The following is a 27,902-nucleotide window of genomic DNA, read 5'->3' as shown; positions in this document are numbered from 1 at the left end:
GTCTGCAAGGTTCCGAGCGTAGGCTCGGACGGGCACAGACTCAGATCCCGTTTCCACCGTTCACTAGCAGTGTGGCATCCAGTAAGTTAAAAATCATCTTTGGTGGTGATGTCATACTGATAGCACTGTTGTGAACATTAAAGAATCTGGAAAAAAAAAACCTAGAGTAGTGCTTCTAAAAAAGCATTTCCTATTTTAGTATCATCATTTAAGGTGTTATTATAACCTGGGAGGTTTGCAATGGATGTTCACAAGGACCAATAATATGTATTAAATGCCTGCCATTCGGTGCTAAGCACTCAGAACTCGATGATGTGAGAACATTTGGAGAAATGAAAGAAGGGACAAATTTGCCACTCACAATTCCAAATGATTTAGTAGATAACTCAGGCATGACTTCCCACTCTGAGGACTGAAACACGGTGGCTCTTTCAAAGAGCACAGTACTGAAAGGAGTGCCTGCCTGCTCAGTCGCGTCTGACTCTTTGTGACCCCATGGGCTGTAGCCCGCCAGGATCCTCTGTCCATGGGACTCTCCAGGCAAGAATACTGGAATGGGTTGCCATGCCCTCCTCCAGGGGATCTTCCTCACCCAGGGATAGAACTCGCATTTCTTAGATCTCCTGCATTGGCAGGCGTGTTCTTTACCACCAGGGCTACCTGGGAAACCCGTGGAAAGGAGATGGGGCTGCTCAACTTTACAATGAGACCTGACAACACTAACTCAGTAAATTGATTAAGGTCACTATCAATGGTGATAAGGAACGCTAATTTTACATAGCCTAACCCCAGTCCATTCATGAAAAGAAAAAAAAATCAAATAACAAGGTACATTCCACAAAATATCTTGCTACTCCTCAAGGCTGTCACAAGGTCACCAAAAACAAAGTCTGAGACCCTGTCACAATGAAGAGCCTAAGGAGACATGACAGCTAAATGTAATGTGGTATAACAAAAAATGTAATGTGCTAGATGTAAACAGCTAAATGTAAGGTGCTAGAACAAAAAAGTACATTAAGTAAAAACAAATACAGTATGGATTTGGCTTTTTAAAAAGTGGTTTAATCAAAATCAAATGTATTTCTTCCTTGGGCTTTTTTTAAAAAAAATTTAAATTTCTATTTCTAAGCCTGCTCTATCAAAGAATGTCTTTTTTGTAATTATGAAATTCAGACATCAGCATCAACATAACTTGCACTTTGACAACACATGTTCCTTTAGAGCAAGAGATGGAATTACTTGCAATGGGCAAAATACTTCTAAATTTTGGTTATTTGACAAAGCTCTTTAGTAGCTGTTTCAATTGGCATTAAACCTCAGTAAAATGGATGTTCTTACAAGGAATTTAAAGGCACACCATCTTTATACTAAAAGAATAAAGATTTTTATTAAGCATTGTAAGTTGCATTCAATAGCCTTCAGATACACCACACCACAACCCATCTACAATCAGTCAAACCCAACAGCAGTTCATTCTTGCACAATCCATGAGTTAGGGCAAAACTCCCTTCAACTTACAGTAAGATCCTACTCAGGTCTTGCGGGCAGGGATTGGGGAATTACATCTCATTTCTGATCACTAATGTGTGATGAAGAGCATCAGGAGAATTATATGAAAACGAATAAGAAGTGATTCTGATTTCAAAGTACATTGTTTGGAAACATTAACAAAAACATCAAAATGATATAAGTATACCTGCTTCTACTAAATTCTTGATGGGAAAGTTCTCAAGAACAAGCAATTTGTTTCCTGCTACAGAAGGGGGGGTTGTTTTTTTTTTGTTTTTTCTTTTAAAGATCAAAGGGATTTTTTTTTGTTTTTCACAGAATTTCATATTTTGCTAATATGAAGGCATAAAACAGCAACAAAGAACAATAATGCATACAGCAGTGAATACACCAGGGTAATGTTGATATTTGAAACAGCTAGATAATTTGGGGGGTTTTAGAATAAATGCAACAGAGGTCAATAATCACAAAATTTTAAGGTTAGAGCAAGATCAGTCAATGACTAAACAGAGTTAACATCTTTTATAGGACTATTACTGATTATTAGCATTTTTGTTTTGCAAATGGGCACATACTGGTAAGAATGGAAGAAAGGACAATAACATGCATAATATTAACTACACACTTTAAAAATTATGAACCATGCAGAAGTTTAGCTCAAGTAAGTAGCACTAATGGTCTACATCCGATTCAAAACCACATAGTTCATTGATCACAGATGCATGGTATTAAGTCACGAAAAGTTTCAGAACACATTGTGTTGATTTTGAAAGGTCATTTGCATCTTCTATGATTTCAACTTTATCTCCATTTAACTTGCTTGTAAAGTATGTATGATGTACTGTATATTTAAAATCAGCAGAACGGCAATATTACTCTATAATTTTTTGTTTTGATAGTTGCACTTTTTTTCTTAACACAAAAGAACCACATCAACAGTGATGAATTTTAAGTAAGAAAGAAAAACTGTGGTTGTGCCTTATTTCTTTCATAATCATAAAATCAAAGCCTTAGACAAAGCTTTCTTGTGAACAGTAATGCAAAATCAAAGATAATGGCATACATATGGTGCCAAATGCTAAAAATGATATTTTAAGCTATATATACTTAAAGACTGCCAAAATTTGTTTTCTTTATAGTTCAAGAAACACAACTATAGGCTTTTGTCATTAACCAGTTTAAACTTTGTGTGTACTTCATTTTAAGTGTGGGAGTCAAATGCTCTTCATTTTCTTTCTCTCTTTTTGTTTTATTGTAGCATTTTGACTACAACTGGTTAAAACTAAAAATGTGTTGTTTAAATCTCTGATATCAAAGAGGGATCCGAATTTCCAAAGTCCTCGTTTTTCTCTTACGGAAAGGAAAAAATGTACATAACTGTAGGCTCTCTTTCTCTCCAGATATTCCTAAATCCTTACCCTTCCAGCATCCTTCACCCTCTATAAAAAATAAGTTTATTCTTCTTTCTTTAAGACAGCTGCCTCCAGAGCATCAGCTCTACGGCAAGCACTGTCTGTACTTAGTGCATTTAAGTGAGGATTTGTATTGCACGTCTTAGAGTCATTGTTCAAGGCACTTTCCGAGTGGCTGGGGGCCCTGGTGTCGCCCGCGCTCCCGTTCATCTGGGGAGCCGGCTTCTCCTCAGCCACCGCTCCGTTTTCAGCCAGGGACCCGTCTGAAGACATAGCGGAGGATTTAGATTCCCCGGATCTCGACTTCAGTTCTTTGGCCACTTCTTCTGCTGAAGCAGCATAAGGAGGCTTGCCCTATTAAAAATGAAAGACAGCAAACACTAAGGCAGTGTTTGATAAACAGCGGGAGAGAGGAGACACCAACTAAGGCCTGGTGACTCACTGCAGATTCAAGAATAGAATGCAGTGAATGTGTGGCTGTGTCCCTCATTGTACGTATGCTCTACCTATGCATATTATACACTATAATATACTCTATGCACTCTATTACATACTCTATCTATTCTCTATACAGTTGACCCTTGATCAACATGGATTTGAACTGCCCAAGTCTACCATTATTTGGATTTTTTTCAATCGATACATACTATAGCACTAAATGAATCTGCGAATGTGGAACTGTGGATATGGAAGAAGGCTGACTATAAAGTTATATGTGGATTTTTGACTGCATGTTGTCCAAGGGTCAACTTCATAGTCCATATACACTCTATAATACATATACATTCTATATTATACACTCTGTATCTGCCCTATTCATCCTATTATATACTCTATCAACTCTACAGTCTATATACAGAGTAGAACTGGAGGTAGCTATCACCCTTGCTTTTAGAGACACCCTCTTGTACACCAGGGGTTACATTTCCCATCTGGGCTCATTTTCACACAGTGTCTTCTCGTTTTAGTTTTGAATCCTGCAGTTCAGAAATACTCAGGTAAACTTTTCTAGAAGTCAATACTTCTGTCATTCTCTAGGAACCTTGAGGAAAGTAATTAATATAAAAATACAGGAGGGCCAAAAGGGAAGAAAAACAATACTGAAGATTTCAAGTACATGCTTTCAAATCTCAAAGCCCTCACTCTCTTAAGGAAAAGTCCACCTGCCAGACTAAACACATACTTGGTGCAGTATTGCCAGTGGTGATGAAGCAGTTCCCTCACAGATGCCTGCTACAGGAAATGCTTTGAGGGGCCTGCTTATTAGGGACCCTCCCTATAGTTATGAAGGATGCAGGAAGACAGAAGGAAAGCCAGCCTGTAGCTGTTTGGAAACAGACACTCCCTCTCTCTACAGCAAATTCTTCCCATAAACCCAGACCACTGCAAGGAGTCGCCCACCACTATAAGCACCATAAGCACGGGGCAGCACTGCCTCTTGTCCCATTGACACAGCCTCTCAGAACTGCCCCATCAGGATGGCAAGAACAGAGAAGGCAGGCCAGCAACTCAGAAAACAAGGTGCCGGTTATCATCTGTCCTTCTCAAGGGGCAAGAATACTACTTTCACTTAAAAATGAGCAACAGGAAGTACCACGGTGAATTCACACATTATACCAACAAAAGATGGAACAGCATCCCCAAGGACAATGAAATACGTCAGAATGGCACGCCAATAAATGATTAAGACTTCTTCCTCTGACTTTAAAACAGGCTATGACAGGACAGGATGAAGAGGAACACATATTAAACCAGGAAAAGCCATCAAGTGAGGTGAAAACCTTAGGGAAGAATTAAAAATAAAAGAAAAAATAACTCCAGAAAGGAATACTAAACTAGAAGAAACACCACTAAATAAACATCCTATAATACCTGAAGGCTAAAGAAGAAAATTTTTAAAATCAGAGACAAAGAAAAGGAAATGCGGGTCAAACTCACAATGAGATCCCATTTTACACCCACGAGGATGGCTAAACTCAGCAACAGAGAGTAGCAAGTGTTGCCATGGACGTATAGTATTAGAATCTTCATACATTGCCAATAGGAATGGAAAATGCAGTCGCTTTGAAAATTTGATGGCTCCTCAAATGCTTAAACACAGAGTTACCATATGACCCAGAAATTCACGTTTACATATACACTTGAGAACTGAAAATGTGTCCACACAAAAACTTTCACACAAAAACTACAATTAACAGTGCTCTATTACATATTTAAAAGCTGCTAAGAGAGAATATCTTAAAAGATATATACCCATCACAAGAAAATGAAATCTGTAATTATGTGCAGTGATGGATGTTAACTAGACTTATTCTGGTGATCATTTTGTAAATGCAAGTATCAAATCATTATGATGTATAAATGAAACTGATATAATATTGTGTCAATTATAGCTCATTAAAACTTGGGTGGGGGGAAACAAAACCTACATATATGTGTTCATAGCAACATTATTCATAATAGCAAAAAAGTGGAAACAATCTAAACGTCCATCAACTGATGAACAAGTAAACAAAATGTAGTATTATCTAGACACTGGGGCATCACTCAGCAATAATAAAGAATGAAGTCCTGGTTTGGGGCACAACAGGTGCATTTACATGGTATGTACAGAGGGCAAGTCCAGACAGAAAGCAGATCATCAGAGTCTATGAGGGTGGGGTGTGACTGCTCATGAGTAAAGGGTTTCTTTTGGGGTGATAAATGTTCTGGAATTAGTGGTGATTGCTGTGTGACCTTGAGAATACACTGAATTGTACTTTAAACAGGTGAACTGCATAGTATATGAGTCACATCTTGAGACAAACAGGAATCCAGAATAGGCCAAACACTGAAGACAGAGCACCAGAGATGAAAAGAAACCAAAGCAAAAGAACTGAAATGAAAAACAAGTAATTCAAGAAAATTTTCTGACATAAAACAAAATTTGAAATTGCGCTTGGAAAGAAGTATTGCATACTGAGTGCAATGACCCAAGAACGACCAGCAGCAGGGCATGTCACTAAACTTCAGTGAAAAAATTGAAAACACAGGTTGTCAGGGGGCAAGGGGGGAAGAAAACAATTTAGGCATTTAGGTCAAAAGAGCAAATGACTTCAAAGGGAAAGACAATTCAATTATTATTAGTCTTTATTAGTCATAAAGCAAAGCTTTATGACAGAAGAAAATCATATAACATGTGTAAAAGTCTCTTGAGAAGATATGAACCAATATTTCTAATTAATGGGAAAATAAACTACTTCCAAATTAAATACTGTTATCCTAAGTCCTCCCTGCTGCTGCTGCTGCTGCGAAGTCGCTTCAGTCGTGTCTGACTCAGTGCGACCCCACAGACAGCAGCCGACCAGGCTCCCCCATCCCTCGGATTCTCCAGGCAAGAATCCTGGAGTGGGTTGCCATTTCCTTCTCCAGTGCATGAAAGGGAAAAGTGAAAGTGAAGTCGCTCAGTCGTGTCCGACTCTTAGCGACCCCATGGACTGTAGCCTACCAGGCTCCTCCGTCCATGGGATTTTCCAGGCAAGAGTACTGGAGTGGGGTGCCACTGCCTTCTCCTAAGTCCTCCCTAGGAACTCACTAAAGAAAAGAGCCTCAGAGGGACAAAATGGGCCAGCAGCCTCGAGGCTTATGGGGCATAGGACATAGTTATCTACAGACCTTGGACAAATGTAGCTGAAAGGATAATGGACCTTGGACAATGTAGACAGTAGTAGCATAGCTACTTTTTAAAATGTGAGAATGGTGGGGGAAAATGGGGGAAGCATATACCAACACTTTAACTGTTTCTTGTGACTGTGCAGGTGATGGAGGTATTAGCTATTCCTAACAGACTGTGTATGCAATATGGGATGAAATAAATGATGAGTTATGGGATGTTCTAATTTAATCATTCTCTGGGTTCTTAGGAACCAAGATTCTCAGGAGGGAAGAAAGGACATACTGACATAAATAGTAAACATTAAGTCAAATTCCTGAAATTCTGAATTTGAATTAGAAGAGTCAATTTAATTGGGGTGGGAGGGAACAGCAGATTACATGTATATATGTTTGCATGTGCATTATACATGAGTGTGCATGGGTACACCTTTTCCCCCTAGATCTGTTCATAGAAAGCCCAGAAATGGTGACTTGGTCTAGAAGAAAAAACATACAGATGTAACAGAGATGAAACTAAATAAAAGCCTTATAGTCTTCAGTTTAAACTGGAAACATCAGTGTGAATTCAAGAGAATCCTGCCTTTAAAAAATATAATAAAAAGCATATCGTTTGTGTGTGTGTTTATATATATAAAGAAATAGGACTGTGTGTGTCTATGTACACAGAACACCAGGAACAGTGACTGACACTATGGCAGCTTATGTCCATCAGAGAGTGCTCTTACTGTGGCATGAAATGCTGTTTCTCACTAAAGAAACCAAGAAACAAAGAGAAATGACTGTCACTGGTTTGCTGGGCTGGGTGATACACCAGATAGGAAGCTACTGAAGACTAGAGGTCACAGCAAAGGGTCCCAGGCCAAGGACAGATGAGTTGAGCTACAGAACCATGTGTTGATCTATAGATTTCCTGAAGGGCTGTAACACTGAGGCACCAAATAGAAAGCAGTGGGAAGCATCTCTTTATAAAAATATCCCAATAAAGAAAAACAAATGATGGAATGAGAGTATCTTCATTTTGCAATCTGCAGTATATGAGTGGATCAACAGGTTCTGACACGTAAAAAAAGATAAGCAGACAGGAAAGCACATGACTCCACTGCAGTCTCGCCACAGTGACAAACCGAAGTACAATGAAGCATCCAGATCCAGCTACTAGTGGGCAAGAAAGATCAGAGTCACATAAGGAACAGCACCGTGAGTGTGCACTCAGCCAAAGCCAGGAAGGTGAAATAGCCTGAGTTGTCCTTCAGTTGATAAATGAAGGAAAAAGGGAGAGAGGGAAACCTGTTGATTCAGAGAGACTTAGAAGACATAGCAAACTAAAGAAAATGAATACAATTCAACAAGTGTCTAGGAAGGCACATATGAGCGATAAAAAACCAGAAAGTCACAAGGGAGAAATAACTGAGTGTAAAACTCCAGGGTTGTGGTTATGTTGTGCAGAGGGAGGCAGGAGGTTAGTGTTGTGACTGGGCCTGTGAGGCTCTTGGAAAGAGCTGGGAAAATGCTATTCATCACATGGGTGATGGCTACATGGCTATTTGCCTTATATCTCATTAAACTACATTTTGATATACGTGTGTGTGGTTTTTTGGTATCTAGGTTTTATAATGAAAATAAAAGTGCTTAAGCAATACAGGGATACATATTTCCCACTACCAGCTCAGGAAAGGCCCTTGTACCCACCAAGGATGACCGTAATAAAAAACCAGAGGCATTTTATAGGACAAGCTCCAAGCTGGAGAAATTCTCCTCCTTCTCATAAACCTGCCGAGAGACTGAGAGTACCTCTGGCTCAAAAAAGCATTTTGATGAAGGCTGAGTATGGTCAGGGTGGGACTACAGAGGAGCCGGAATGAGCTGAGGACCTCCCCCTTGCTGGATGCTGCACGGCAAACAGGGGCTGCCTGGACCTGTTTTCAGGCAAGAGACTGTTTCTGTACTTGACTTATTTGATGTATTTCATCAAAACAGAAGCTATCAAGATGCTAAGATCACCTGGCAAAGGCAGAAGTTTTATTTTCTCTCGGCCAACTATTTCCAAATAAGGATTATTAATTAATAAATGAGTCACACAAGTGTACTCCTCTTAATGTTTACAAGGATGCTATGGGGAAAAACTGTGTACTTTGATTCAAGCCATAATTCAATAAATGAGACAACATAATACAGTGTTAGGGTTGACTGGTCTTTTTAAAACATCATTCTCAAGGGGAAATTCATCAGAATCCAGGTCCTAAAATGGAGTATCCAACGCGGAAGAAAGTTCTAGCTCTTTCATGAAGACAGACATGTGACTTTATTTTCTCATGAGCTGATTCTTTCATAGAACTAGTCAAGATGGTGCAGGAGGAAAAAAAGATGCACTGTTCTAGCACTTACAAAGTCATAACTTCTTTTTAAATTCTCAATGTGATTTACCTAAATAATGGTTTATAATATAGTTAGCATTAACAGCTTCTGGATTATTCTCAGCTAAATTCACAGGTACAGCACGCAAACACGAGCTCACATTGTTTACCCCAAATGATGCTAAAACGGTCTGAGTTTGAGGGAAGGTGGGTTTGAGGGAAGGTACATCTGAAAACCACCATGTGCCACTATTGGTTTAGAACCTCAACAGCTACAGAAACATTCCAATACCCCTCCTCTCTGGTCAGGGGCACTGAAACACTGGCCGGGGAAGAGCACGCACCCAGAAGTGAATGGGCACTAACTGGGCTGTGTTATTACCTGAATCGCACCCTGGTTTTTATAGCCTCTGCCATAGTACCTTCCACCTCTTCCAAATGTTCGGATCACTGGAGTGGAAATAACTCCTCTTGGACGCCTAAATACATAAAAGAGGACAAAAACAAACAGACTTGTATCTGTTAAGGATAACATTTAAAATAATATAAACTGGACTTAAAGGTGTCTAGTCTATGCTATAGGAAGCACAGACTTTAATTTCTGGATAATTATTTAACAATGGTTTAAATAATTACATGATGTTGTATATAATTGAGTCCTACATAACCACTAAGAATATATTTAATGATATAAAGATATTACTAGTAAGCTTATAATTAAAGTAACAAGTAAGAGGTTGGTTTTATTTATACAAATACATTTTCATTGTTCAGAACTCACCCTCTTGCTGGTCCTCCAACAGAAACTACCTGCAGGGGGAAAGGCCCACGGCCTCCTCGGCCCCGTCTGCTCCCAGCCCAGTGGCCAACCACGGTGCCAGCTATTTCTAGCTTCCCTCCCTGAGAAGGTATAGGTTGGATTCCTGCACAAAAGTAGATGAAAAATATCTTGACAATCACAGAAATAGCAAAGAGAAACAAGCAAGCAATTTCTTTTCAAATGTGGTTTCTATTCCATACGAAGCCCTTTCTCTTCCTTTGTAAAGACTTCTTGTTTATTATGTGAACTATTGTTGGATCCAGTTTGATTTTAATGATTTTAAGTTGTCATTAAAAATATATCTGAAAGTAAGACATCTGTGTTGGCTACTGGAAGAAATCACAACTGAAATTAAGTTATGGCTGAAAAATGAGTACAGCTGTTAGGTAGAAACAGATCCAATAAAGTACTGGGTATATATAGCACACCTTCTACATTATCAAGATAGAAATCTGCAAATTCAAATGTTTTTCTCTTTGGGTAATTACTTAGACTTTACTACCTTAACCAAACATTACAGAAATTAATTAGTAAAGCTAGCCTGTTAAGTCTTATTGTGTTATTAAATGACAATTTCCTTAGGCAGGGTTACAAATATTCTTTGCATTCTCTAACTTCTATTAATTCCTGGTAGCCTGAATATTCCAGTTTTCTAACTTACCTAAGAAAATGCTAAGACAATCAATTGATACGAAAATTTCTGATAAAAACAAAACAAGACAGAACCTCAAGCATCTTCTTTTTTGGGAGATGGAAAGGATATAATAAATTCCCCATCATCCTGGTGTTAGCCATCATCATTAACAGCCAGGTAGAGCTTTCCAACAAAACCTACAAGTAAGTCTTACATTTTCTAGTAGCCACATTAAAAAAGTAAAAACACATGAAGTAAATATTAATAACATATTTTATTTAACCCAATATACCCAAAATAACTTGTAATCAATATAGAAAACTACTAATGAGACATTTTGCATTCTTTCTTTCTATGTTAAGTCTGTAAAATTAGATGTGCGCTTAAGACACAGATCAGTTTGGATGAGTTCAAGTACTCAAAAGCCACATGTGGCCAGCGGCTACTGTACTGGACAGTGGAGATCTGAATTCCAGACACAATTTGGGAGAAGTTAGGAAGCATGTTCCTATTGTCATTTCAGACTAAACCACTTCTGATAGAGCAATGTTCACAGTCAGGACTCCTCCCCATCCCCCCCAACAGTATTTTATCACAACTGCAGGCCAGCATGAGTTTCCAGGCAAGGGTTGCAAAAAGCTGAAGCTGATTGTAAAGCAGAGAACACACATTACTGTGCATTGTGTGATGCGCAGTAACAGGAGGAAAGCACCCTGGACAGCCAGGAGAACTAAGGGGAGGCAGGAGAGGGCATGCAAGTCCAGTAGAAGAAAAGTGGCTCCTACAGCTACAGAGAGAGGGCAGCATTCATCTATAAGAGTATTACTGTTACAAAAGATGTCTCTGGTAGCTTCTGTAAGAACCCAAGTAACTCAACTGGAAAAATATTTCTGATCAAGAAAGGCTTGCTTATCCTAAAAGTTCTTCAAAACTGTATTTGAGTAATCCTGTAACACAGACTTGACAGTCAGGTTTAGATTTGCAGTCCCAAAATGTGGCATTCATGACAAAGTTATAAGTCATGGGCTTCAAAGTACAGCAAAATCACAATATTTCAAAACTCAACGTTAAGACTTTTTCTCACCCTCACAAGCCTAATATGAATAAGAAGAAAAACAATGGAAATTTAAACCAGACTATTTTATTAGATTTTTCTTTACTAATGTTTCTCTGAAACAAACTATGAAAAACTCTTTTATGCCAAGAACTATACAATGCCCTTAGACTCTTCTATATAAGCATGAGCCTCTTTACCTAGAGAGGGTTGTTAGAGAACGCAAAGGGGAAAAAATGTCCCTGGGAATGAATGGGCAACCTGTTCTATCATAGGAGGCAATGATTAGGAGGCAGGTGCACAGAAGGACTGTATGTGGACACACTGGTCCCGCTGGAAGACAGAGATGGGTCAGAGCAAAGTGCCGCAGAGACCTGGGGGCAGGCAGAGGCTGGCAGATGAGCAGCAGCAAATACCAGAGTGGGGGCCTATCAGAAAGGACTTGGTGCTGGAGTCAGGACAGACAAGGAGGAAGAAGAGCCAGAAGGAGCGGGAAGCTGCTGGTGGACAAAAGCTCTAGGAGGAGGTGTGGCATAATTACCGCCCTGTGACTTGCTAGTCCTGCTGCTGTCACTGCCTGAGAAGGCTCCACAGTGTCCTGTTGCTGTCGCCACTCGGAAGGCACGGTAAGCGCCTGTCGCTACAGTTTCCCCATAGGGGCCTCCAAAGCCACAGACTCCTGTGGGACCCGGGTGGAGAGAGATGGGAGAAGCCATGAGGAACTGGGTTCAGGGAAAGCCACCAGTGGGCTTTCAGGCAGAGAGACCCCCATGTCCTTCAGTTGTTCTTACACCATCAGCTGCCAGGGAAGAGCCTCCTGACCCTTCTTCTCACCAGTAACACAGAAATGTCACCTTGCCCGCTCTTGGAGGAGCCTCTGGAGACCAAACACTATTGCTATGGGCTCTGCCACAGGCTTGGGAGGCAGCCTTAGTGGAGGAGAGCTCCGTTGACCCCACAACATGAGAAAATCTTAAACCACAAATGTCAGCAGAGTTTTTGGCTACACTGACCAATTTTAAAATCATATCTCTGCAATAGCTTGTATAGCTCCCACTCCCTTTCCCATATGTAATCTCTTCCAGAATCAAGTTTGCTTCTTTCTAATGTGAAGAGCTATTGCTGCAAACTTCATAACTAAGGCTGAGAATTATTTAGAAGATCTCAACACAGCAGGATACAGCTCACTGAGAAGGCTTGCATGCTGTGTGTGTGTCTGTCTCCCCACACTAGCAAGTCCCTACCTACAGTGGTGGACACACTCACCTGCAAAGCCCCGCCCTCGGCCCTGGGCCGGGGGGACGGGCCCGAAGTGCCGTGGGTACACAGAGGTGGGGTAGAAAGGCAGCGCCGCTGGCGGTGGGAAGGGGAGTGGGTGGCTCTGCCGGGAGAAGTTCAGCCCTTCCAGGATGCTTTGTCGCATCTTTTCTACCTTGGCAGCTTGCTCGGCCTGGAAGTCAAGGACTGGCATGTGAAAACTTCATTCACAAATTCAATTCAATTCAGTTGGAATGAACAGGAAAGACGTAAGACATGCTGATCACTATGCTATGTCTACATGTGTGTTAACCGCTTAGTCATGTCCTACTCTTCGTGACTTCATGGACTGTAGCCCGCCAGGTTCCTCTGTCCGTGCTTATTTACCCATAAATAACACAGCCACAATCTGCTCAGTGACACTTTTTTACAGAATCCAATGTTTTGTTGTTGTTGTAGTATCGTCGGTAAGTCCTGTCTGACCCTGCAACCCCATGGACTGTGGCCCACCAGGCTCCTCTGTGCATGGGGTTTTCCAGGCAAGAGTAACTGAAGTGGCTTGCCATTTCCTTCTCCAAAGGATCTTCCTGACCCAGAGACCGAACCTGTATCTCCTATGTCTTCTGCATTGTCAGGCGGATTCTTTACCACTGAGCCACCAGGGAAGGCCACAGAATGCAAAAAAAATGACAAAAAAAAAAAAAGATATATCTCATAATCTTAATCTTATAAAACAAGAATTTAAATTTCTACCTTCTCAGCATATCTTTAGGTGAGAACCATTTGCTATAAAATTTATTACCTGAAAATAAATTTGGTTCTCAAAATCAATGACTAAGTCCCGACAGGTCATGCTCACAGCCTTCCTTCCACTCATGCACCAGGGAGCAGATGATGCCTAGTTCACATCTTTAAAATTTACTTTCCTATCACTTTAATTTTAGGTCAAACATTCACTTTACAGAAAAGGAACTGAGGCAAAGAGTAGTAGATGCTTCTTAAGGGATGCCTGGAGCTTTTTAATAGAGAAAGGGACAACAGACCAATTGACTTGTCCATGAGGCTACCAGTGAGGTAGCCTGCACAAATGTGAACAATACAACTTGTGTATGTCAAATTATACTGAGAAAAAACGCTGAATGTCTTTTGTTAATAAATACATAAATATGTATGTGCTAAGTTCCTATACCAGCAACCAATCTTTAATCAGAGAACCTGAAAATCTGCTTACTCTGTAAATTTGTCTTTAAACTGAGCTTAACTTAAGCGGCATGTGGAAGAATACATGTTTTGTAGTCTAAGGTTAAAAAGCAAAAAGCTTGCAGCATATGTGAGCTTCTTTTATACAAAGGGACAAGATACCCTGATGACCTACTTCACTTTATTTTTAAATTAGAACTTTAAAAAGTACAGTCAATCCTAACTATTCATGAGTTCCACATCTGCAAACTCAGCCACTTGCTAAAATTTGTTTATAAACTCAAAATCAATACTCCTAGCATTTTCATAATCATCTGAAGACATTCACTGAGTGGAATAAAGCTTGAGCTGCCACCTAAGGTAAAGAAAGCACAGCACTGCCTTCATGTTTCAGTTCTTCTACTGTAAACATGTGTCCAGTCACTGTCTCCTTAGTGCCACAATTTCATGTTTTTGTGAATGATTTTGCTGTTAGAATAGCACAGTGCTGAGTATTGGCTTGTGTTCCCAAGTGCCAGGCTGTGATGTGCCGTACAGAGAAAATGCATGTGTTAATTAAATGAGCTTTGTTGAAGCTGAGTTATAACACTGCCCATCATAAGTTCAATGTGAGTGAGTTAACAATATACATGCATTAAGAAGTATTTAAACAGAAATATACATAAGACAAGGTTATTGTCTTATTGACTGATTGATGAAGACAATGCGATGGAAGGCTTGCAGGACCCTAACCCTGTATTTCCCCTAAGTGCAAAGATTCAGTATTTGCTAATTCAGTGTTCAAGGAGAATTCATACAGTACAATTACTGTGAATAATGAGAACCAAGTATATGTCCTGGGCTCAGCTCATGTGGGCACTGAATTGACATTTAGTTACACACTGGGCTGGGCTCAATCTAAATTAAATTCTTGTTGCATGGGCTCATTACAAATTCAGTAGGAAAGACAACAGATTAGCTAGTGAGCATTATTTCATTCTGGTTAGAAGTGGCCACCCCCTCCTCCCTGCCCCACCCAGCCTGCTTTCCTGCAACTGACCTGACCATCACAGAGGTCGATGAGTGGGGTCTTTTCCCGGCTTGCTTTGAGGAGTTTGGACTGGAAGAGCTTCCCATCAAAATACATCCAAGGACAGCAGTGTTCCCAGGGTACTGGCTGGCCACATGCGTCGTTTGCAAACAGGGCCATGTCCACGCCACTCATGAAGAGAGCTGACAGCTGAATGCCTCGGGGGTCGAGGTTCTCAATCTTTAAATGGAAAAGAATTATTTCTATGGAGTAAGAGTACTACAGCATCCAATTCTTGCAATGTCTGACTATAACTCTCCATGGGTCATAAGGACACCCCTCAACCAAATGCCCCCTAAGTAGCTCTGTCACTATCTTACAGTGACTTAACACTGACCTGTCTGAACAGAAAGACTTTTTATGTTATTTAACAAATTTAAGTTTAACAGGCTGTTTCATAAACATACTGAAATATTTCAATTTGGAATTTGTAAAGAGTTATACAAGTGTAAAGCAATACTGTATTTAAGGTGGACACATGACAAAGTAACAAGTCATTCATGGTCTCCTTAGCAGTTAAGAAGCCCACAATTCATTTATGAAATAAAATTTTACACTGCAGATTCTAAACACTGGTAATATATTAACAGAAATGTGGTAAAAAGGAATATTCCATTAAGATTCTGCATTTTTAAAGTAGTTATCTTAAAAAAATTATTTGGAAAGAAATTACTTGTATAATTTCATTCTAAAGCTTATATTTTATGTCTACATTATTTTATATGTTAATGTTTTAGATAGCAACTTATTAATGAGACTGTCAAAATGTTTTAGGAGAAATGGATAGCTTATAAATGAAAGAACACAACAGCAAAAACACTGTATCTGAACCATGCAGACTATCAGAATCTAGAGACTTGCATTTCTGGGTTCTTTTCCCTCAAGTCATTGGTGCTGTGAGCCTTCCTTTGTACACACAGCCCTTTCTTCTAGCATCTAATGCACAGGATAAGAAACACTGACAAATACAGTCAACTCTTGATTATCTGTGAAGAACCTAGTTTGTGGATTATCCAGGACTGAGTTTTAACTGTCCTGGTTTCTGTCTTCCCACCATGCATGCTTATTTCCTAAGGTGATGGTATCTTGAGAATCCAGTATTTATGCATACCAAACTAAGCAATGCCTAATTGTGGCAGGTAAACTAGCTTTTCATTAAAGAGAAAAAAGATGACTCCAGTGCCAAATACTAATGAATTTATGATTATCTGATGTTTTATGCTGTCAGTGTCAACATTCCCCATTATCAGCTAACACCATATTTTTCAACTTAAAAAACAAAACAAAACAAAACAACACAAAAAACAAAACTTGAAGTCAATGCAGTGAAGAACTTCCTGAACCTGGAGAAGTCTGTCCACCCCTCCCAGCCCATGCCTGCTGGCTTCTGCTTCTCCAATGTAGTGCTGGAAAGAGTAACTAATAAGCATATTCAGTTGAGGGCAGGTGGGTTCGGGATGATAGATGAATTTTTACATTTATGAGCAGAAAGCGGGGCAGGTGCAAAATGGGAAAAAAAAAAGTCACCTAACTTACTTAGTTCCCCACTGACCATGCCTCTCTTTGCCCTGCAGAAAGGAAGCTGAAATTCCTTTCTTCTGAGTCTTGAGGCAGAAACATAGAGTTTCTCCTTCCTAAACACTGACACTGTGGGAAAGTGTCACAGCAGCGATGCCAGCCTGAGCTTAGGGGCTGCCCGTGCAGCACCCATCTCCTGGCCTCTCTGCAGGGACGATGGCAACTAGGCCTCTAGCCACTCTCTTGTTGCCAGTCCACAGTCTTCTAGGCCAGGGGAGGGAGGGTCTGGTCAAGGCTGAGGGGAAGACAAAGATGGTGCTGATGCTGCTCTGAAGAAAACAAAGTGCCAGCAGTGTCCTTCTAGGGAAATTCGATACTGTCATTTCTTAGTGACTGGTAGTGCTGGTTATATCCACCCTCAGGCCTTACTTAATAGGGCTCGAAACCACTCTGGCAGATGGCCACCTGAGTGCTGAGGCTAAGAAATAAGAGCTGGAACACAGGAGCACCTGAGTTAAAACAAGTAACTTCCCAGTGAGCTGATGGGAGGAATGGCTAACTCTACCTTATCCACACACATATATATTTATTTTAAATGACCTTATCATTACTTAATGAACTATGTTTTTATGGGTTTAAAAAATGATTTCAAGTCAATTAGTTTTAGAAATAGCAACTACTATTAATTCAATAGAGGAAAATTCTTAGAAACTGTCTAAATAAAGTGAATAAAATCTCAATTGCTGTGTGGATTCACTTTATTAAAAAATTTTTTTTAAATTTTAATTATTTTACATGGTACTTTATATTTCATTCCCTAAATGTTAATTATACATATAACACTATCTAATATTTATGGGGCACTTAATAAATATGTATCAGGTACCACACTAAGTATTTTTTCATATATTATTTCATTAACATCTCAACACCTGTATGTGTGATACTGCTGTTAGAACTCAGATGGAGAAGCTGAGTCACAGAGAGCTCATGGTCACAAAACTGGTAACTGTCAGCACCAGAATCTGAACCCTTGATCATAGAAATTGCTGTAATATTCATTTTAACCTCATTCTCTTATACCACAGAAGATAAAATATTCACCATTCTTCAAAGTTCCTCAACTAGAAAAATAGTGACAAGATTTTCTGATCTTATAGGAAACACAAATATGGAACGTATCTCCAGCCAATTAGTTGAAGAACCAAATTCCAGTGAGGTTTACTTTGTCCAACTTCTAATTACTGGGCAACAGACTCTTACTTTGATTTGGCATATTTACCTATATGCACAACAATTCTTACAGGTATCACAGATATGCTGCACGTCCCTAATACTGTCTTTAAAGCTCTTCATTTTCCATCTTTTAATTCTGCACTTGGCATGTGAAACTGTTAAAAGAATTTAAGGCAATTATAGGGATGTCAAGAGCAAGGGAGAAAGAAACTGGATAAATATTAAAACTGTACAAAGATCTTTCTCTTCATCCTTTACCCACCCTCCTTCAAATACAGCATCAGTGCTGATTTTACCTTAGTCTTTATGTTTGTGCTGGTAACCTAGGAGAAGTGCCACACACACACAAAAAATAACAGGGAAAAAGTGAGGGCTGTCGATCACTGAGCCACGCAGAACACTCAATTGTTCAGGGTTGTGGCGGGAGGACAGAGAATGGACAAGATGAAACTCTTGCGAATTCATTTAAACCAATGGTTTCAACATCTTTTCCCAAACCTCCCATCAGAATAGCTGTCAAGAGGGCAAACTGTCAAAATCAGGTCTTTTCCTTCTCTTCTCCTCTTTATTGTCAAAGCACATGATGGGCAAAATGGGAGAAGAAAAACAGGATCTGGGCAATCCACAAACTGGATAATGGTGTCTAAAACAACAACAAAAATCAAGAGTTGACTATATCCTAAGCAGGAAAATGGTGTTTTATAGAAAAGCATTGTCACTGCTTTTGAAATATCAAAACAACTTTAATGGTTAAGTGAAAAAGCAATTTTGAAATTTACTTTTCTATCACTGAATTTTGGGACTCTCAGTCTCTGCATAGGGATTTTTGTTCATTTAAATAGTGATTAGTTCTCAATCTGATAACTGAGAGGATCACTGATCTTAAAAAACAAAACACCTCAACTATTTCTCCCCCCAGTGAATGCTGTTATTTTCCCTTCCAGCTCTTTCAGAATTTATGGTGCTTGTGAATGAAGCACTAATGATGCAGGCTGTCCTTGGTGAAAGGAACCTAGACCTCCAGACCAGCAAGACCCAAAGGGATAGTGGTAGGCTTGAAGTAACTGCACATAAAATGGGTCTTTCTAAACACAGCTCTAGAAATGCCTGGCTTTAGATGAAGAATCAGGAGAAAATCATGAAAGCACTAAGACCTCAAAAGAACCAAAATGAAAGCTTATAGAGTGTGACTGTCTTTCAAAAGTTATATCCTATGTGTTGATCCAAAAATGAAAAGGATATGGGAGAAGATGAACTTTGAGTAAAAGCAAGTTGATGGTGAATAAGGCTTGGTGGGCATACCTGATACCTGGCGGTCTGATTTTCAGAACTGGGATGTCAATACTGATGTAATAATCTAAATAAGAGAAACAGGAAGTAGAGGTAGAGGGATGGCACCACACTCTAATAAAAGTATTTACAACACCCCTGAGCACAGTCTGCTGATGAAGACGGTGGTGATGGCACCACGTTCTAGGACACAGGACGCAGAGCCTGCACTTAGTACCAGCCTCTCAGGGGACACCCGGCCAAATAGTCTAGAACGAAAACTTAAATTCAAAACCATTAAAAAAAAAATTTCTGTCTAACAAACAGAAAAGCTTAAACTACAAAGTAAAGAATATACTTTGAGGCAGACTCTCCTAAGTTTGGTTGTCTTTAGTTTAACTTGTTTCAAAGTCATCAGAAGCCTAAGGTGATCACAAATGACATGGGCTCCACAGAGTTGAGGGTCAACACTGGATTACTGAATTTAACTCCATAATTTAGGGGCAACCACAGATTTATTGAGCCCCAACAGTAGAATACTGAAAACCCATCAAATGAACCTAAAACTATTCTGCAGGGAAAGAACGCCTTCATAAAGAATGGTAAAAAGATCTAAAAGTGAAGGCGATTTTGTCAAAAGAGATTACTTGATTACAAATCAAATTTTGTAAAAAACAAACAAAAAACACAAACCACAACAAAAAAATCAAACCAATGGCAAAGAAAAAACCAAAACCCTATACGTTAAAAAGAAAAGGCAGATCCACTAATTTAGCTAACTCTGAAGTCTTGAACTTTCTAAAATTTAGTGTAGAAATTAGAAAGCAAGTACAGCCATGTGGACACAGTGACTAATAAAAGTGCACTGAAAAGATAAGCACACCAAAAAATCAGGTGACAAAATGGACAAAATTAATACTGTCAAAACAATCAAAGTAAAAAAAAGAATACTAGAAGGGAAAATTAAAAGGAATACGATGTTAAATGCTGACTAAAAGGGCACAGGAATGATGACATAACATTGTTCTTCAAGTGGTTTTTTAAAAGGGATTTATAATACCAGGAGGGCAAAGACTTTTTTTTTTTTTTTTAGAGAAAACGAATGTTGTATTTAGGAATAATAGAACGAAATAAGAAAAAGAATCGTGGCCAGATGTTAGTAAACTCTTAGGACCAAGCCCTCCCAGGGTTTGGGATCCCCACCTGAAATAAAAGGCAAGTTTACTTCCTGATGTAAAACACAAGAATAAACACCCACTGGTAAACAAGGGAAAAATCTTTATCGCACAAAAGTAGACTTGACTGTTTCTATAACCGGGAAGGAAATTCCTTTTGCCCTGAAGGCTCTCAAGTTCACGTCATTAGTGTTACTAGTTTAGTGCACTGAGTGACTGCTTGGTGAGCCATGGCTCCAAAACAAGACCTCCCAAAACAAAGAATGAGGTTTGTAGATTACCTTGAGCTCCTGCAGCTGATCAGGCTCATAGAGTTTGGGGGACAGCGCCTGAGCCAGGAAGGCATCCAGCTCCTGGCGACGCAATATCCGTGCTCCAGGCCACTGCACCATATACCTACAGGGGGTGGACAGAGAGGGTCTGGTGTCAAGATGGAGCAGTCACCAGTCACACACACAAGCTGGTGTTCGGGTTCTAGGGAGAGTCAGGATGACACAAACCAAGGAGGCCTATACGGATTTCTTAGCCAGCTTCTCTAGTTTCACTGGATGATGCCAGTTAGAAATGGAAACCTAATCATTAGCTGGGCTGATCAGAATGTTTGATTCTGGAATAATTAAAAATAGCACACTAAATAAGAACACACTGCAAACCAGCTGGTGATTTTTTTTTTTATACAACTTATCTATTTTTCTGAGGGGTTTAAATTCATTTGAAAATATATGCTAAGCACCAATTTATATAATTTATCTATTTTAATTCAACACAGGGTACCTGGGAGGCAGGCCCTAAGTCCAAATAAGCAAGATTTACTTCCTGATGAAGAGTTAAGTCTTGTGTAAACCGTCTGCATGGAAGAGGCTCTGGTGGTGGCAGGTGAATGCCCTGCAGTGGAATAGGAAGTGACAGCAGGGACAATACGGCTTCAGGCTTCAGAACCGGCACCTGAAGAACTAGTGCCTGCAATCCCTGGGGTCATGCAGACTTACTGGGGCCATCCTAGTGTGAGCACCTAAAGGGAAATCAATTTCTCAATCTTCAAACTTCCATTTGTACCATCTGCCTGAGAACTGCCAGGTGTCCACAGGCCCTTTTCTCTACCGATCATTTCCCCTTTACTCACCTTGCCGCTCAGCACTGGCCCAGCGACAACCTCCAGAGCACCAGGTAAAGGCACAACCCCGAACAGTGTTTGGGTGTGAGAGAGTGAGGGGCTGGCCATTAAGAACTTCATCATAAGTCTCATTGCATATCCAATGGTTTCTAAGTGTGTATTCAGCAAACATGAAGGATGACCTAATCAAGTTGCCAGCTGATCCCTCCAAATAACTCCTGGTGATCCCCATGTGATCTCTGGCAAATAGCTTAAGAGGAGTCTGGAGAACCGTGATATGCCTAACAAAGCTCTTTTCCAGTACTGTCTGCTGAGAAAGGTTTCTCAGTGCTTAAAATTTAAGTTGACAAAAATTAGGATCAGAGTTAGTGCAGAGCCTTCTCTCATTTAGGTAATAATTAATATTCATCCACAGGAACGTAAACATAAAAGTGGAAAGAGGAAGTTCTACCCAAATGATTAAGAGGAGTATTTTTTAATAAAAATCCCAATAGAAAAATGAAAGTGCTCGTTGGTGCCAGGCGCTAGTCTGAGTATTTACACACAACTGATTCCTTAAGTGGTCACAGCCACTCTGAGGCAGGAACCATTACTGTCCCATTATAGAGATGGTGAAGTGGAGGCTCAGAGCTTATGTACTTCATGGTCAAATTATGCAGTAGAAGCAAAAAGGAAATGCAATTTCAAGGTAAACAAACAAGGTAAACACGGTGGGTGTTAAATCTCTATGGTATTTATATTCGATCAGATATACTTAAAAGAGTGATGTAAAAGTTTTACTTTATTAAACTGTCAACACTTACAAAGATAAAAATAATACCCTATGCAATTGGTTGAGTGCCAAACATCTTAAACAAAAGTCTTACTGAGTTTTAACCAGAGTTTGATGCGAGAAACAGCAAATCTGAAGAAAGTCTCCCTACTTTTCTCTGAAAAAAATTATTGTGGAAAGATTGTGCTCAATATAAAATGTTCTTTGCCTAAGTATCCATATTACGCATCCCTTTTATTTTTCTTATATTTTAAAAACTGTGGTAAAATACACATAACATCTGAGCAGCTAACACTTCAAAATACACATAACAAAAAATCTAGCATTTTAATCATTTTTAAATGGACAGTGCAACAGCATTAGGTATATTCACTGTATTCCAACAGACATCCCCCACCATCCATCACTACAACTCTTTTCATCCTGCAAACACTAATTCCCCTCTTCATCCCCTAGCCCTAAGGCTAGATGTTTCTTTAAATATTATGATTCAGGAAAAGACTGTTTCGTGGACAGGTTGTTTTTCTCAAGTTCTTTCCTGGTTTTCCTGGCAGCAAAGACTCTCAGCACTCAGTTTAGCTGAAACAGAAAGTCTTTTGGGTTAGTGGTGGTTTAGTAGCTAAGTCATGTCTGACTTTTTGTGACCCCATGCACTGTAGCCTGCCAGGCTCCTCTGTCCATGGGATTTCCCAGGCAAGAATACTGGAGTGGGTTGCCATTTCCTTCTTCATGGGATCTCCCGACCCAGATCAAACCTGGGTCTCCTGCATGGCAGGCAGATTCTTACGAGAGAATCCCAATACCTACCATTTCCTCCACCTGACTTTCTATTTACATTTTAACAAAGTTAACCTTTATCAAGTCCTCAGAAACCTTCTGTATATAGAAAGAGCATGATGTGTGTTCCCAAAGATATGCATATACACAGACAGACAGCTTAAATACCACAGAACGTGGACGGTACCACTGGCACTGCAGTGAACAAAAGCTGACACTTGGAAATCCCCTGTGTCCACACTATCCTTATCTGTGCACTGACAGTGTTTTCAATCCCTTTATGTTTCTCAGTTTTCTCCAGACACTTTCTTCCATGTCTTCCTCCTGGGCCAGGCTTTAAGTTTTATACCACTGGAGTCTGAGGGTATCTGAGTTCCCTGCTAGTCACCTCTCCTCTCACTGCCCTTTAGAAGTATGGAAGCTGGACTAGAAGTCTAGACTAGAAGCTGGACTCCAAGTCACTTGGTGGACAGAACCAACGTGGTCTGCCTCTGACTAGCACAGTTGGGCAGCTGAACCCTGGCTATGATCCTGGGGGTGTTGCAACAAGCTGCACTTGTTTGGGGGGCTCAAACCCTCTATCTGCCTTATTGAATTTATTAAGTTCCTCTAGAAAGTAACTCAGTTTGTCTTCTCAGAAGCTCTCTTGGATAAGGACCTCATCTATCTGGTCTCAGCTGTCCCCCAGGAAGGCTGCTTTCTGTTTCGTTCTGGACACATGCTTCACCCTCGCACTGATCCTCTGTTCAGATGCTGGCTCCTCCTTGGCGTCACTACAAGGATTCTAGAGATTTGGCTATCATTCTCCCCCTTTCTGATCGCTCTATTCATTCATTCATTTATTTATGGCTATGCTGGGTCTTCACTGCTGCACACTGGCTTTCTCTAGTTGTGGCTCACCAGCTTCTCATCGTGTCAGCTTCTTTCATTGTGGAGTACTGGCTCTAGGGCATGTAGGCTTCAGAAGTTGTGGCACACAGGCTCAGTATTTGCTGTGAATGAGATTAGTTGCCCCGAGGCACGTAGGATCTCCCAGACCAGGGGTGGAATCCGTGTCCCTGGCATTGGCAGGGAATTCGTAACCACCGGACCACCAGCGAAGTCCTGATTGCTCTTGCAGTGTCACATTTGGAACATATGTCACATATGGGTACTGATATCACTAATGAAAGCATAGAGAAGATCACCACCTCCTGGCTAGGATATGCCTGCCCCGAAGGCAGAAGTGGAACCTCATCACGAAAGAACATCAGCAAATCTAGTTTGAGAAAAAGGCTACCCAGAGATTGACACATTGCACCCAGGGGCTGGCTGACTGTTTTTAAACACAATTTCCTGGAGCAGCCACAACCATTAGTTCACATGTTGTCTAAAAGACATGATCTCCAGATCCCTGATCTACAAAACACACCAGTGTTTACTCTTCAGAAACATCTCTGCATCAACCCAAAGAAATCTGAGAAGCTTGGAGGAGACAAGGCACCTGAACACAAGAACAAGGCAAGATTTTATTACTAATAAAGGATGTTACTGTGATAACAAGAAAAATCTGAGTATCTGTAGATGAGATGTATCAGTATTTTTCTGATTTTGAGGCTGTCCTTTTTTTTTTTTTAAAGGAAACAAAGAGATTAGGGATAAGAGGGTATCATACTCACAGTTTCCATTCAAGGGATTCAGGACAAATACCCAGAACAGAAGAGGAGAAAGCCACTGCAGTAAAAATTTAATATGTGGGGAAACTGGGTGAAAAACAGCCACCAATTCTTTGTACTAATCTTGCAATTTCAAGTTTAAAATTATGTTACAAAAAAAAAAAAGATTAAGGAAGGGAAGAGCCTTTGGGATGACAGCCTGGTCTTGTGGCTGCTGACATTTGCTCAGCCCAGCCATCAAGGCCAAGGGTCACGCTGTGTGGCCTCCAACAGGGCCTTACCGTATCGGGGACACAGAAGCTGCCCTTTGGTGTCCCTCCCCCAACCTCAGCAGACTGCTGTCACACAGCTGCAATTTCTCCAGAGAAACACCACTGGGCCCATTGGCCCTGGACTATAGCCTGTCCTTGGCAAGTCCTTGGAGACACACACCAACCTTCTTACTCATTTGCACCTGCGCCTGCCCCCACCCCCATGCCCTTCATCCCACATTCTTAGCAGGCCATACCCATCAATCAAACAGGCCATGCAGGGTATACTCCTTTACCTGTTTGTCCCTGTGGCCCAAATCACTAGTGAAGGTAGAACAAATTCTCTTCGTGGAGATGGACCAACCCATTTACTGATGTCCTGATCCCAAATCCTGAGACTTGTCGCACAAGCCACTCTCATCTCTTCCCAACCAGCCCCTCCTCCTCAGGATCTGAAACTGGGAGTCTTACCAAGTGGGAAACTCCATGGCTTCAAGCCCACACTGCACACAACAGTCTCTGCACAACCAAGCATGTCTTCTGGCTTCCACCCAAGTAGCAAGTATGAGGGAACCTGTGCTGTACTCACAGTAGCCTCTTGACACCACAGAGATGACCATGGGAAGAGGTTCAATCAAACTCAAGATTACTAGTTGCATTTATTAACCTTTTCAAGTTCTAAAATGAGTATGTCTTTTATAAACAACCATAAAACAAACAAACAAATGGGAACCAGGACAATCCTGAAATCATGACTTTCCAAAGGCCACCTGAACAGTGCCTAAAAGAGGCAGAGCTATTTCTGGAGTAATGGCCAAGGAAGTCATGAGGCCTGAGCCAAAGAGTGGGGCCTGATCACTGTCCAGTCTGCACTTGCTAGGTATCCCAGTACCCCATGAGGTCCAATGAATGAACAGACAAGACGTGAAGGCACCACAATCCGAAGCATCATGAAATACTATGAGCACTGTGCAAGCATCAACAGAGGCTGTCCCACACTAACGTGTGGCTGCTTCTGGCCAAAGGGCAACCAAACAAGCCTCAAGTGCCACACACATCGTTCTTACTCAGGGCCCAATGGGACCTTCAAGTCAGGCATATAGTAGACAGCTGTCTACCCAACAGATTAAATGCCACACATCATTTTAAACTTGGAAGAGAGAAACACAAAGTAACCAAATTCACTACTGCTATTTGATCTTTGAGTAACCCAAAGTCTTAATGTTTTGGCTAATATAAAATGAATTCCATCAGAGGAAATCAGAAGAAGATTCTAAAACCAAGATGAAAAAATTAGTCTTTCCCACTAGGCTAATCCTCAATGGAGATAAAGATAAGAAACTGATATACCATGCTATATTGTTGTTGTTGTTTAGTCGTTAAGTCATGTCTGACTTTTTTGCAACCCCATGGACCATATCCTGCCAGGCTCCTCTGTCCAGGGAATTTTCCAGGCAAGAATACTGGAGTGGATTGAGATTTCCTACTCCAAGGGATCCTCCTGACCCACGGATTGAACCTGCATCTCTTGTGTCTCCTGCACTGGCAGGTGGATTCTTTATCACTGGCACCACCTGGAAGCTCAACAGAGCTGCTTTTGCATTGGCCGGGAATTGAACCCAGGCCTCCCGCACAGGAGACGAGAATTCTACCACTGAATTACTCCAAAAACCAACAGTTTCCACCCAGGCATTTGTGGCCCATTGGCTGATAAGAGTCTGGAAGAACACAGTGCACATATCTGGGTTTTTAACCTTCTCTCCAAAGCAAGAGTCAGCCCCTGAAAGACAGCAGGTTCCAGGGCAGGGCAGACACAGGACAAACCTGGGCATCCTGTGGTGCCAGAAAGCAAGGATATGCTGGGGGGGGGGGGGGGAGGACATAGGAGCCACTTAACAAGCTCCCAAGGCCTGAGCTGGAACAAACTGCACAACCAAATAACAAGGTTGTATCGGGTTATAACCCTAGAAAGAGAGATAACCACAAGTCCATACTGATCTACATATGATTAAATAAATCAAGAAGACACACATTTTACCAAAGAAAAATTACTAATATATAAACATATAATATACTCCCCCAATAGTCTTCAAAAGCTTTAACATAAAAAAAAAAAGCTTTAACATTTAAAGGATAAACTATGTTTAAAATCATTATGATATCTACATAAAATATAAGTTCATCAAATGTTACCTATTCTATAAACACACTATATAACATCAACTCAAACTCATGCTGTTATTTACATGGCCTATATTTCTATAATTTATGAAAATATTAGATGAGGACAAATTCAGTTGACAACCTAATTCATCTGGAATAACCCCCGGTGAATCTGGGGCACTGTACTGTAACTTCATACAGTACACTTCTGTGAGAGGCATTTGTACAAGCACCTGCTGGAGAACATGCAGTGGCTGAAGAGGCGGCCAGCGGCACCTACCGTAGGACGCAGCACAGCACCGTGAGATGAGTGGGCACACTGGCTGGGTTGAGCATGGCTGGTGTGTCTGACCTCATGCAGGCCAGGAAGGCCCTCATTCTGCGGTTCTTGTCCTCCACCGCCTTCCCCAGCCACAGTCTCTTCAGATTGGGGCAGGTCCATTCCCTGAAGGCAAGAGCTTCCACCAATTCCGGGGTTTGCGGCGATTTCCCTTTGTAAGCTGCCCACTCTTTAATGATCACTGGTGAAACTACAGAAAGGAAAATGAGAGAACCATTTATGCCCTATCTCAGCTACTTTAAGCCTGACAAAAACAACTCTAGTAATTACAGTATGAAGATGTCACTCTGTTTAACAATGCATTCTCTCATTAGTAAGCCATCAGTCATCAATCCTCAACTCTAAAATATTTTGTTTTCTACTCTATGCACTTCGGTGACTCATTCCGATTTTCAGTAAGACTATCAATAAATTTCTTCTCAATCAAAGACTCCCCACAAAACTAGTATGTATAAATCAAGGATGTTAGACAAAATTTGCTTTAATATTATAAATCCATTAATAGTTTTAGTAATAACAATGGGTACAACTTACACATATTTTGTGATCATCACAGAAATCATGGAAAATCCAATTTAGATAGCTGATCTTTTTCTCCATGTTTTTACTAATTAGATCTGAGAAATAATTTGCACTTGGTAGCCACTTTACTTAAGCATCTCCTACTGT

The 27,902-nt window shown here is 40.5% G+C and overlaps 1 protein-coding gene across 8 annotated transcripts in view; it reads right to left on the bottom strand.

Annotated features, from left to right (window-relative positions):
- Positions 1–2,737: 2,737 nt before the first annotated feature.
- Positions 2,738–27,902, bottom strand: part of FAM120A (family with sequence similarity 120 member A) — a 116,747-nt gene continuing 91,582 nt past the window's right edge. For 4 of the 8 annotated variants that reach the window (XM_081523761.1, XM_081523772.1, XM_081523729.1 and 1 more), the window contains 8 exons: positions 27,174–27,423; positions 20,443–20,557; positions 14,934–15,143; positions 12,704–12,887; positions 11,979–12,116; positions 9,711–9,852; positions 9,312–9,408; positions 2,738–3,275 (listed from right to left, as the gene is read on the bottom strand). In XM_081523761.1, the coding sequence (XP_081379887.1) occupies positions 2,964–3,275; positions 9,312–9,408; positions 9,711–9,852; positions 11,979–12,116; positions 12,704–12,887; positions 14,934–15,143; positions 20,443–20,557; positions 27,174–27,423 (1,448 nt within the window). In that variant the 3' untranslated portion in view covers positions 2,738–2,963. Of the gene's footprint in view, positions 3,276–9,311; positions 9,409–9,710; positions 9,853–11,978; positions 12,117–12,697; positions 12,888–14,933; positions 15,144–20,442; positions 20,558–27,173; positions 27,424–27,902 lie in introns of all 8 variants that reach the window. The other 4 variants (XM_081523786.1, XM_081523795.1, XM_081523781.1 and 1 more) reach the window with 2 other exon arrangements.

Source organism: Giraffa tippelskirchi, chromosome 1, assembly GCF_054371585.1.
Source record: "Giraffa tippelskirchi isolate mGirTip1 chromosome 1, T2T-mGirTip1v1.2.pri, whole genome shotgun sequence".
Lineage (NCBI taxonomy): Eukaryota > Metazoa > Chordata > Mammalia > Artiodactyla > Giraffidae > Giraffa > Giraffa tippelskirchi.
The sequence above is the reverse complement of the archived record's forward strand: the minus strand, read 5'-3'. Positions and strand labels throughout refer to the sequence as shown.